A 12,721-nucleotide genomic window follows, 5' to 3' on the forward strand; every position below is an offset into this window, starting at 1 on the left:
AAGGGAATAAATACAGGGAATGATAAATGCTCTGGCAGTGAGAGTCCTCTATGATGATCCTCTCTTCCCCGGGATGACCTTACATGGAGGTGGACAACTCAGGAAATCTAAGTGGCCTGGGATGCTGAGTCACCACATGGAGTTCAGCTGCCCTGGAGGGTTGCCCAGGCTCAGAGCAGACCACGTGCTGGGGAGAACACATTCGTAGGAGCTGTGTTGAACTACTGAGATATTGGGGATTTTTGTCACTGCCGCACAACCTAGCCCATTCTGACGATGCACCATGAACAACAGGAGATCTGACCCCCTGGGGACTACTGGCTGCAACCCGTTCCCCCCTCTAGATGCCGGGCCACTTCTGCTCATTCGTTTCAAGCCTGACTCTTGGGATGGTATGGGAATTCCCTGGCAGTCCAGTGGTTAGGACTCTGTGCTGCTTCTGCCAAGGTTGTGTGTTCAATCCCTGGTTGGGGAACCAAGATCCTTCAAAAAAAGAAAAAGAAAGACTGGGCTGGTATATTGGTTTGCTAAGGCTGGTATAACAAAAGGCCATTGACTGAAGCCACAGAAATGGATTCTCTCAGTTCTGAAGGCGGGAAGCCCAAGGTCAAGGTGCGGGCGGCGTCAGTTCCTTCTGGACTAAGGGGCAGGATGTCTTCCTGGCCTCTGCCTCTGTCTGTGTCCCGTTCTATGAGGACACCAGTCCTCCTCCAGCATGATCTCATCGTCACTAGGTACAATGACCCTATTTCCAAGTAATGTTACACTTGGAGGTACTGGGGGTCAGGATTTGAACACATGAATTTTGGTGGGGAGGTATTCAACGCACGGCAGAGGGGCTCCACGAGGAAGGTCCAGGGGAGCTGGGCCAGGTGAGCTGGGCGGGACAGAGGAGGGTGGGGGGGAAGCCACATATTTCCAGCAGGAGAAACCTCGTAAGCAGGCCTTTCTGGCAGGGTGGCTCTAGAAGGTTCTTAAGAGACTCCCTGCGGCTGCAGAAAGTATGTGAGTGCGTGCGTGCATGTGTGTGGGGGTGGGGCAGACCAAGACAGGCAGGGAAAGTGGAGGGACACGGGAAGGGGGGGGACCTGTCAGGCTTGATCTTTGTGGGTTTGTTTTTGACTTTCTGCTGAGTCTGGAAATGGACTGACAGGGGTTGGGGTGAGAAAGAGGCAGGAAGGCGAGGGAAGCTTTCAAAGCTGTAGCCATGGGAAATGTTTTTATTTTCTGCTTGAAAGAAAAATGCCAAAGAAGGATTAAAAAAAAAAGGAGGGAGGGGGTGAAGAGAGTGAGAGAGGCTCGTGTGTGACTGACACACACACACACACACACACACACACACGCATGCACATCCTGGAAGCCTGTGGGGGTGGGAGGCTCCTGGGAGGCCTGGGAAGCAGGGTTTGGTCCTGCCGTGCCCTCCCTAGAGAGGCCACCACTGGCCTCGGAGGACCGGTGAGGAGCACGAAGACGCAGAGCTGGGTTGAAACCTGTCTGGCTTGCTGGTTGTCACCCAGACTGGGTGGTCTTAGGAAGGCATCTCGCCTCTGTGGCTCCCAGGGACCCTTTGGGTGAGTGTGTCTCTAACAGGGGGACAGACGTGTGCAACAGAAGGTATATGTAAGTAGCAGAACGAATATCTGGAGGAATGCCCAGACTGGGGTGGTGTGTCAGACCAGGAGACCCCTAGGGAGACGGGAGGTGGGAATCTCCAAGGACGTGCTGAGTCCGAGCTCCTCTAGGTAAAGGGAGCCCCAGGGCCCCTGAACTCCTGGGGAGACGGGAGGTGGGAATCTCCAAGGACGTGCTGAGTCCGAGCTCCTCTAGGTAAAGGGAGCCCCAGGGCCCCTGAACTCCTGACCAAAGAGCCCTCCCAGCCGGGAATGGGGACCAGGCTTCTTCAGTCAGCCTGACCTTACCCTGCCCCTACCAGGCCCAGGCCAAAGGGGCTCCCATTAACCTCTGACCCCTGTTGCCTCCCCGTCCCAGGCGAGGGCAGGAGAGGGGCCCCAGGAGAAGGTGGAGAGGGTGGACAAGGTAAGGCAGGAGTGGGGTGGCAGGCTGGGTTAGTGCAGTCGGCTGTGAACCTTTTCTCAGCTAGCTGTGGTCAGGCTTGGGGCTCCCGGGGTGCTGGGACTCCCTGTTGGTATTCCCCACTGCCCCGCGCCCGTGTGGGTCCACCGCTGCTTTCTGCACCTCGGGTTTCTGGTCTGTTAAATGCGCCAGACAGCACCCATATCAGAGGGCAGTCCAAGCCTGCACGGAGTAGAGGTTCGCAGCAGAAGGAATTTTCAGACGGGAGAGCAAGCCTGAGCATCCTGCTGTGGATGCAGGTGGGCTGGGCTGGGTGTGCAGGGGCCACGTGGGGCAGGGCGGTGGGCAGGGGCGGAGACGCCTCTGGGGGGCCAGGCTGCCCGCGGAATTTACTCCAGAGCTCTCAGCATGCACAGGCCTGCCGGGTGGGGGTTCAGAGGCCCAAATGGAGCTGCCAGCCGGCAGCAGAAGAGGACCTGGAGGAGACGGGCAGGCAGCCCCTGGGGGGCACTGACTCCCCATCGAGAGGTGCAGCACCGCCCCCCCCCCTCAAGCACACAGGCTGCCAAGCCCTCCATTAGTCACCCTGGCCGCTGACATACATAAATCCCATTAGTCATAGGCGCACACACAGGCTTGTGGAACACACCCAGGCACACCCAGACAAAGAAGGCCCCCACAGAGGCCTTGCCTGTGCCCGGTGTCCCTTCCCTGGGTGCCTAGAACAGTGTGGGGACCCTAGGCGCTCAATGGACACGTGGTCAGCCTTACCCTCCAAATACTGCCAGCCCCCCACCCCCCCTGCAAATAACCACAGCTGTCCCATCCCCTGGGCACACTAGTCCCCAATAAGTGCCCCTGAATGCTCTTGGCCAGTCCTTCTTCTGCTCCTCTGCGGAGTGGGAGGGGGCTCGGCTGGTAAGCGGGGCCCCTCCCCGTGCCTGTCCCCCAACGGGTCTAGCAGAAGATCCAGTCCCCAAGGTCAGCAGAGCTCCTTAGCAGGCGGCCCCTAGGCTGATTTATTGGCGGTTTATTTGGAGAAACACTATCGCTCTTGGATTCTGGGGGGAAACACACACACACACACACACACACGACGAACACACACACACACACGACGAACACACACACACACACACACGACGAACACACACACACACACACACGACGAACACACACACACACACACGACGAACACACACACACACACACACACACACGACGAACACACACACACACACACACGACGAACACACACACACACGACGAACACACACACACACGACGAACACACACACACACACACACACGCACACACGCACACACACACACACACGACGCTCGCGGTGGACTTTAACCTTGGGCTGAAACCGCAGCCCTTTGTTTTCCGAGGCGCTTCCTGAGGCGCCGCAGGGCTGGGGCCGGGGGAGGCGCGGCCGGAATGCGGCTCAGCCGCCTCTCCACTCCCAGGCTGCGTTCCCACCGCCAAGGGGAGCGCTCAAATTCTTCTGGGCTCGGCCCGGAGGCCTCGTTCCCTTCACTTGTGCTTTTAGAAATTCTAGGAAGGAGCCGAAGCTCCCTGGGTGAGTATTTCGCAGCGAGGTTTCCAAACCCTCCGCCTCCGGCATCTTCCACGTGCCAGTTTGCTGTCGTGTCACTGGCACAGGGAGGATCCCAGGAGGCACGGTGAGTGTGTAAGTGGTGTGTGTGTGTGTGTGTGAACGCCTCCCCCTTCGGCGGCTGTCCCCACCAAAGTCCAGGAGGCTGTCCAGAGGCGGCTGTCCTGATGAATAGAGTGCTCTGCCTGCTGGTCGGCTGCAGAGCACTGTGCGAAGGCCTGTTCCCCGCCCCTCTGGCAAAGAGACAGACAAAGCTGGTGACATTAAGCGTTATTATTGCAAATCCACCCCATCTGGATCGGGCCCCCTCTACCCGCCCTGCTCCTGCCTGGGGTGGAAAGACTGCCGCCCCTGCCGGCTGCCTCCAGCGCGGACCCATTCCTGCTTTCCCGCTGGTTCGCCTGTTTTCGACAAAGAGGGTGGCTGACGAGGGGGCCGAACTGGGTCCAGACAGGGAATAGCAAAGAGGAGATGGGGCTGGCACTGGCTGGGGAACCAGATGAGCCCTTTGCCTACAGGCGAGGCGCCTGCAGACCCCTTTTGGTCCTCGATGCACACAAAAAGTCCCCCTCCCCACATGGTGCACCCAGAGAGCGCTCCAAGGGCAGAAGGGTGGCCCAGAATGGCCGCAGAGTCCGCGCTGGGAGGCTGAGTTCTGAGAAGCCACTGTGACCCAGTCATCGCCCCAGGATGGCACGCACAGAGCCCGAACTGGGCTCAGGCAGGCGCGCCAGCGGGTGGCGGTGCGCGCCCACCGCAGCCTCACCTCGCCTCCCAAGTAGTAAGCGCGTCGCTGGGCGCCCCTACCCCAGGGAGCGGTCAGGGGACGCCCAGGCCCCCTCAGAGTCCCGCGGCCGCAGGGATGGAAGCTGGTGGTGCCCAGTGGACAAGGCTGTTCGTTCCCTCTCTGGCCAACAGGGAAATTTCTGACTTGACTCCCTGCTTAATCTCAGGGCCCCCAGGCCCTGACCTGGAGGACAGGGTGTCCGGTGCGGTCCAGACGCCGGCCTCACCGGGAATACCGGCCCAGGCAGTGGGAAGGAGGCCCCCCTCCCCCCCGCGCCCAGATTTATGGCCCCAGCCGGCCCCCCGCGCCGGAGACTGTCTCCGTCCCCTTAAAGCCAAGCAGTCGAGTGGAAGACCCGACCCGGCCTGGGGAAGAGGCCAGGGCTGGAGGCGGAGCCGAGCGCCGCAGGGATCCGCGGGACCCGGTCGGCCGGCCAGACGCTCTGGGGTCCCGGCTCTGTGTGCAGTTCGTCCCGACCCCTGCGGCTTTCCGGGCTCTGGCGAGGCATCCTTAGGTTTCCGGCGGGTCGGGACTGATTTCGGCGGGACTGGTCGAAGCTCGGCTCGGCGCCGAGTCGTGACTGGGCCAGTCCCGGCAAGGGGATGGTGAGCCTGGCTTTCCCGGGCGGGGCCTCTCCGGGTTTTAGCAGTACCCGGGCCAGGAGCTCCCTGGTCGTCGGATCTGGAACCTGGAAACAGGCGCTTAAAAGACTGCGACACGGCTTCCCAAGCGGGCAGCGGAGGCCGGCGAATTCCCGGGGCTGCCTTCATGGAGAGGCTGGTGGAGCGCGGGGAGTTCGGTCCCACTGCCCAAAGCGGCTTGGGGGAAGTGGTGGAGGTGGCTCGGGTGTCCTCGCCTAGGAAACGATGGTTTCTTTTCGTGGGGGGTGGGGTGGGGAAAGAGGTCGGGGGAGAATGCCGTCCCTGCGGCCAGCCACACCAGCATTCCGGGGAGCGCAGGGTTTGACCCTGAATTGGGCAGGATTGCCCCAAAGCGCGGAACGCTCAGTCCGCGCCGCGACAAAGGAGCGGCCAGGGAGCGCTGAGTCCAAGGTTGGCCTGTCCTTTGGTTTTAAAACAAAGCGAAAGAATATTGTCAGTCGGGCTGCGTCCACCGAACTGGAGACCCGGGAACGTACAAAAGGCCTCGGCTCTGGCGGTCCCGGGGATAACCGCGGACAACAGCGCGGGCCTGGGCGGGTCCTCCGGGGGACTGAGGTTTGGGGTTGCGAGGAGGTTCCCCGCTTCAGCCGATTTTCCGCCCAGCCAGTACAAAACACACGCGCGCACACACACTGCGTCAACACACTCTTTTTTGGCCACGGATCCTGCCAAGTAAACACAAGTATGCGGGGGGGAGGGGTGGAAGATGGCGGCTGGACCCGGGAGGACTGCGGGGCCCGCGCGCTCTGACCCGCTCCACGCGGGGCGTCCAGGCCCGGGTTTATGTTGAGTGTGGCCACCAGAGCGGGAAGCGTGTTACCCCAGACCGCGAGCGCCGGCCGGGGGTGCCCCCGAGGCCCCCTACGAATGGCGGGGGGTCTTGAAAGCAGTTTGGACTGCGCCCACCTCTCTATCTGGGATCCGTCCGCCGCCCTTAAGATGGCTCCCAGCCGCCTGTTTACCCGGCGAGTGCGGGCGGCGGGGCGCCGGCGGAGAGGGGCAAAGATCCGGGCGCACGCAGGTCGGCCCGGCCGGCCCGCACCCCGACCCGCGCTGTAGCTCGGAGACCCGGCACTGCCCCGCACGATCTGTCCGGCGAGCCAGAAGCCGCCGCTGCCACCTCTGGGTTCCCAGGCCCTACACCCGGGCAGCTCTGGCCAGGGGCTCTGCGGGCCGCGGGTATGCGCGGGGAGGGCGGCACAAGGGGGCTGCAGCCCACAACGGTCCGGGGTATGGGGAGGGGAGGGGGCTTACGCTTGCCCCCCGAACCTCGGCCCTAATGAAATGCAGGCTTGGTTCGCCACGCCGACCAGGCGCACACTTGGAGAATGCAGACGCCATTGGCAAATCCAGGGCAAACAGGCACAATTTTTATTAGCAACTAAATGATTTATGGCACACATACCGCGCCGGCACAATTACGGCGTCTTGGAGCATCCAGGGGTGAAAACATTAAACATTTATAAAAATAGGCTTTTGTTTTTTTCCACCCCCGCAAGCCCTTTGTAATCCCTACCCCAACTCTCTCGACATTTTTTTTTTTTCTTGAGCTATATTAAAACAAAGAAAAACATTCCAGATCCCGGGTGGGGGTATTGGGATGGAGGATAAGTGTTTGGGGTCTGAACACTGAGCGATGGGGGCTCGGGAGTGGGAGGGTTTACCAGGAACCCACAAAGGCCTCTGGATAAGACTGGAGACACTCGGCGCCCACCCGGGCTGCGCCCCCACGCAGGGCCCCTTCCCCGGCTTTGGCTTCCAGCAGCCTCGCGCAGCTCAGCTGCATTTACTTTACTTCTGCAGTCACCCCCCTCCCCCAAGGCACACAACACAATACCTCCTTTCTCTAACCCCCCTCTCCTCTCGGTCTGTGCTCCCGGCCGTCCCGGGGCTGCAGTGGGAGCCTCCGGCCGCCCCGGCCGCCACTGAGACCTGCTTGCCCTGCTCCGCCACTCCTTCCCCTCGGCTCCCGCTATTTTCGAGGCTTTCTTTCCTTCTCTCCCCTCCTCCCCGCCCCCCCTCCCCCCAGCACGCAGAGCTCCAGCTTCCAAAAGAGGGCAGCCTAGAAACCAGCGCAGGAGGCTCCAGGAAGGGCAACTTGAAACTGCCCTCAAGAGGCTGAACTTTTTTTTTCCCCCAAAATTTATACTGGAATTAAATTAAGACACCCCCAGTTCGCTCTCCAAGCCTACCCCCTTCTTTTTCTAAAAGTGGAGTAAAGAAAATAGAACGAATGGGCGCGAACTAGCTCATTATCCCCCTCCTCCAGAAAAGTTGCCTTAAAAATGGATTGGGGGAAAAAAAAAAAACGAACAAACGATGCAAAAACGCTGAGTCCGCAGCGAGGGGCGAAAGAGCGGGCTTCTCTTGTTTTAATTAAAATCTAATCACCACGGTCGGTCTCTGAGGCAGGATCGGAAAGGATTTCTGCCCCTCCAAGCTTCCTTTCGAGGGTACGTAATGCCTAGCTGGGCACGGGTTCCTGCGGAGCTGCGGAGGGTGCGGGCGCCCAGGACGGCCCCTACGACCGCGTCCGCACTCCTCGCGCCCGCAGCCAAGTAGGTTGCCGCGGGCAGCTCCCGGCTACTCAACCCAGAAAGGATTTTGCTGAAAGCGCAAAATAAAAGTACAAAGTCTGGGGGATTGGGGCTCCCCTCCCCCTCCGGCCGCTGCGGCCAGCCAAGCACTTTTTGGGCTTGGCTGCTGCTTCCTCTGAGCTCAACAGATTTTTTTTTCCCGGTCTCCCTGGAGGGGGCGCGGCGGATGGAAGGCGAGAGAGGCCCCCAGCCAAGAGGTTTTTAATATTACACTTTAATAGGTTTCAGAAGGCCCCGTGGAGAAATGCTAATAGGCTGAAATGTCAGAATCGAGAGGGAGTCAGTTCGCGCTCAGCCGATCTAATCCTTTTTTCTGCTCTGATTTTTTTTTTTTTTTTTTTGGTCGGGGGGAGAGAGAAAGGGAGGAGAGCGCCCACGCAAAGAGAGCCTTTGGGGAGGGGCGCGAGGCAAAGCGCCGCAATCCCGGCCGGGGCGAGCGGGGGGCGCGCCCTGGCCCGCGTTTCTATAGGAACCCCCTTTTAGAAGATTAGAAACTCACCCGCTGCCCGCCGCCGCGGCCTCTCCAAAATATTAATCAGTAACCATCTGACACCGCGTTTCAGGGAGGAACCCGCAGACCAGGGCTAGGAAAACGGCCTTCTCGCCAGCCCATCCCACCCAACCGCGCTGTTCGGGGAGAGGGAATGAATCGCTGCTTTGTTTTAAAGCGAGGTGGGGGGAGGAGGGAAAAAGCCGCCCTTGTCCGTTTTGGCGTCTTCCACCGCGCGTTCTAGAAGGCGCGCCTCGGGGGAGGTGGGGAGCCGGGGGGCCCCGGGCGCGGGGCGCAGCCCGCCGGGCCCCCGGCCCTTGCCGGCTCGCTCGGCTTGTCACCTCCTCCCGCGAGCAGGAAGCTGACAGGCGGCCCATTAAACCGCGCCTTGCAAAGCCCAGGATTGCGGCGACAACCATCTTCCTCTATTCTGATCACTCAGCCCAGACGCTGGGGGAGGGGGGAGGAAAAGGGAGGAGGAGGAAAGGGGGGGGTCCGAGCTGGTGGAGGGGGAGGGCTGCCTAGAAACGGCCCGGAAAAATTCTCACCACCAGTTTTGATCATTCAGCCCCGCTGAGGGGAGCCTGGAAACTGCTGGAGCCCCTTGGTCCGTAATTGGTTTTATAGGAATGGCCGAGGGCCAGGGTGTTTACATGCGCGTGATGGGCGGCGCGCGCGGCCAATGGATGGCGGCCGGGGGCCGGCCTGCGGGGAGGCGGGCACCCGGGAACAATGCGTGTTTCTTTGCCGGAGAGTGTTCCCCTCCCCCAGTCACCCCCCCCCCCCCCCCCCCGCTGGTTTTTTTTTTTTTTTTTTTTTAGATCCAGCGAGAGGAACTTGAAAGGGGGGTTGTGTAATGTACCTTTTCCAATCCCGGGCTGTATATGGAGATTTGGGATTCTTTAAACCGGCGCTACCTGGATTTTATTAAAAAGCGGGGAGCTCGGCGGGAGGAAAGCTGGCTTTTCCGGGGGCTGCGGGAGCCCGGCCGCGGGAGGGCGGAGGAGTTGGCGCGCCGAGCGCTCGGCCCGGGGAGCGGTTTTCTACCAAAAAAAGGAAAGGCGGGCAAAAAGTGTGAGGCGGCTGCGGGTGGCGAAGGGGAGCTGCGGCCGCAGGATGGCGGGCAGCACGGGCGCTTAGCCGCGCCGGGAGCCGGGGCCGCCACCGGAGTCACCGTCGCCGGAGCCCGGATCTGGAAGCCCCGCCGCGCCAGGTACGCCGCCGGGCCGTCCGCCTGCCCCCTGGCCGGGCACGATGGTCTCCAAACTTCTCCAGATGGCCCCCACCCCACCTCTCCCTCGGGGTGCGCCGGGGATTCCCGCAGCTCTCCAGCTCTGGAGAACAGAATCGGGGGGAACCAGGGCTGGCATGGTGGGGCGCCCTGGGAGGGGTGGGGGCGAGTCCCTGAACCCTGGGCACCCGCCTGAGCCCCCAGCCTTGCTCTAGCCCGCCCAGCCCGGCCGAGGGGCGTCGGTTCTCTTCTCGGTTCCCGGCAGGCGGCGGGGGAGCCAGGGACGCCTAGACGTTTTCGATTATAGGCTGTTTTTAATTAAAAGCCGGAATTCAGCCATTTTAACTGCATTTAAGAGGGGGAGAAAAGTAGGGAGAACGCAGCAGAGCCCGCAGATGGCCGAACGAGCTTCTCTACCAGAGCAAGGGTGTTGCGGGGGGCTTCACCCCGACTTCCCCAAAGTGGGGCGCTGGGGTATGCCCCGAAGCGCTGGCTTTTAAACGAAAGCTACACAAAGAACATTTTTAAAAAATCACGGAAAGCTCATCGCCTCCTTAAGACATGTATCTTCGGATGTGGCGATCTTAGATTTTTTCCAAAGTAAACGCGGATCTGGTAACCAGAACCTGATGGGAGGCAGCGAGGGAGGGAGCGGGTGTTTGTAACCAAGACCGGGTTAAAATAAGCACCCTTAGCAAACTTGGGGAGGGAGTCTGGAGGACCCCTGGGTGGGGGTGGGGGTTGTGGCTGAGAGGGTCTGCAGGTCCGGGGCCTGGGAGGCAGCCTGTCGCGGGGCGCAGGGCGGTTAGCCGTGAGCCCGGTGGCTTTGGCGAGATCGGCGGCTCTAGGAGCGTCCCGGCCTCTTGCAATCAGGAATCCGAGCTGCCGCGGGCAGACGGAGGGCGAGGGCAGGGTTGGCTCCCAGACCCCCCTCCCGCCCCCTCGGGAATCGGCAAATCTTTTAAACAAACAGCTTTAAACTGGAACTACGCGGGGATTTGCCCAACGCTGGGGGAGGCGCCCCTCGGTCGGCCGGCGCCGCCAAGGTTTTCTTTGTAGGTTATTTTTGGGGTCGGGGGCAAGCTAGGGTAGGAGCGAGACCCCTGAGTGCCTCCCTTCCTCTCTGACGCCCCCCAAATCCCCCGCGCTAGGCCACGTCCTCGGGCCGCAAGATTCCCAGGCCAGGGCGTTGGAAAATGAAACCAAAGCTTGTTTTGAAGGATTCTTTCCAGTCCTCAGGCGAGAATGCCACGTCTCGGGTCCTCGGACTTAGACTGTACGACTCATAGTGGCCCGAGGCGGGTGGCGAGAGGGGGCGATGAATCTCTTTAAAAATGAGAAACCCACTTAGTACTCTCTGTCGTGAAAAAAACTAATTCCGCGGCTCGGGGCGAGCTTAGGGAAGCCAAACTCAGAAAAGGAAGACAAGGGCCCCCAAAGGTTAAATATTAAACTTTTCGGATCAGATAGTGACATAGTGTTTAGGGAGAGATTTCGCACCGCTCACGGGAAGGTTTCACGATTTGAAACCCTGGAGCATGTGACGCCCAGGAATCCAACACACTTCGGAGGTTTGTATTGAGGCGCTCCGGGCGCGGCCGAGGGGCCTTCCTCAGTTTCGGGAGCACCCGTGAGCAGCCGAAGCAGAGTCCAGGCTGGCCACTTTTTGAGCCGGGTGCGCAGGAGCCTGAAGCCGCCGAAGGGAGGAGCATGGAATTGAACTTTTTATGGAAAAGGGGTTCCTCCTGGTTTGATTTCTGGCCTCTTCGGCAGCCCCCGGTCCCGAACGGCAAGACGACTTTCTGAACTTTGTTTCTCTTTTCCCCCCTCCTTTTCTTTTCTCCTCCCTTCTGCTTCTAACGCGGCCCGTCTCCTCTCCCCGCCAAGACGCCTTGTGCGCCGCCTCGCGCCGCTCCGCCTGGCCGCCCGGAGGGGCCCCACCGCCGGCCGGCCGTGCGCCTCGGGCCGCGGGCCCGCAGCCGAGCGCAAGCCCCGCTGGCCGCCGCCGCCGCCATGCACGCCGCGGAGCCCCCGCCGCCAGAGGACTCTGGGACTACGCCGACGCCGAACTTTTAGGTCCCACTGAACGAGGCCCGCGGGCCGGGTGGGGGGCTGGCCGCGGCACTCCCGCGGAGGATGGATGGCCGAGACTTCGGGCCCCCGCGGTCCGTGCACGGCCCCCCGCCGCCGCTGCTGTCCGGCCTGGCCATGGACAGCCACCGCGTGGGCGCGGCCACGGCCGGACGCCTGCCCGCTTCAGGCTTGCCCGGCCCGCTGCCGCCCGGAAAGTACATGGCCGGCCTCAACCTGCACCCGCACCCGGGTAAGTGCCCTGCGCAGTGCCCGCCCCCTCTTGTCCCCTCGGGATCCTGCGGGGGAGGCCGGCCCCGGGGAAACTACCAGGTCTGTTCCCCCATCCCCGAGTTCGCACTGGGGATTCGGCCCCTCCTTCTCCCCCGACCGATATACTGGGTGCCCGCGAGGTACGGTCAGGCCCAGGGGGTCTCTCCGCGGGGGGCAGAGGCCAGTCTGGAAGCCCTGACGGACATGGGCGGTCCACTCTGTAGCCTTCCCCGGCGCGTCCGGCTCTCCCGAGGCGCTCCAGTCGGCAGAAATGGGAGCCACCAGGGGCGATTCCAAACCCGGGGCTCCTGCAGTTGGAGCCTGGGCTGGAGTTTTCAAAATCTGGGCGAGAAAAGAACAAACCCCGCTCCACACCCTTTGGAGACGTCTGCACCAGAGCTGCAATGCTTTTCTTGGCAAATGTCCTTTCAGGCGCCGGGCGTCCGGAGTCGGTCCTTAGCTTCTAGTCTCGTGTGGGGTCTCCAGCTAGTCCCGGCGCCTGGTGTGTGTGTGGGGGTGGGTGGTGGGCAAGAGAACAGAGACCCCCAACACTGGGAACTCGGCCTTCAGCGGGCGGCCGGCTGCCCTTGAGAAGACCCCACGTCCCCGGGGAACCGTGGCAGGACCCGTAGCCCGGGAGGAAGGCAGCACCACGGCCCTGGAGACCCCTTATTCTCCGGCAGCAAAGCCGGCGGGCCCCGCCGCAGGGATGCAGACACTGGGCGGCCGCCATCCCGAAGCTTGGGGACGGAAGCGGCGCGGGAGCCGATCGGCCGGGCACGATCCGCGGCGGGAACACCCTGAATCTGACATGGAAGCGCGGGCGGAGAAAGCTCGCTGGATCCTGCCGTTTCCCCAGCGGAGCTGCCCAGGCTCGGTGGGGACCGCGCGGGAGAGGGGGAAGCCTGCCTGGGCCGCTGCGGTCTGGCGGGGGCACTCCCTGACACCGGGACCCCAG

At 61.8% G+C, this 12,721-nt stretch overlaps 1 protein-coding gene across 5 annotated transcripts in view; it reads left to right on the forward strand.

Moving 5' to 3' along the window:
• Positions 1 to 9,008: 9,008 nt before the first annotated feature.
• The window catches only part of TNRC18 (trinucleotide repeat containing 18), an 84,282-nt gene continuing 80,569 nt past the window's right edge, over positions 9,009 to 12,721 (forward strand). For 4 of the 5 annotated variants that reach the window (XM_070780248.1, XM_070780249.1, XM_070780250.1 and 1 more), the window contains exons 1-2: positions 9,009 to 9,402; positions 11,308 to 11,743. In XM_070780248.1, the coding sequence (XP_070636349.1) occupies positions 11,557 to 11,743 (187 nt within the window). In that variant the 5' untranslated portion in view covers positions 9,009 to 9,402; positions 11,308 to 11,556. The remainder of the gene's footprint in view (positions 9,403 to 11,307; positions 11,744 to 12,721) is intronic. The other variant, XM_070780251.1, reaches the window with a different exon arrangement.

Source organism: Bos indicus, chromosome 25 (assembly GCF_029378745.1).
Source record: "Bos indicus isolate NIAB-ARS_2022 breed Sahiwal x Tharparkar chromosome 25, NIAB-ARS_B.indTharparkar_mat_pri_1.0, whole genome shotgun sequence".
NCBI lineage: Eukaryota > Metazoa > Chordata > Mammalia > Artiodactyla > Bovidae > Bos > Bos indicus.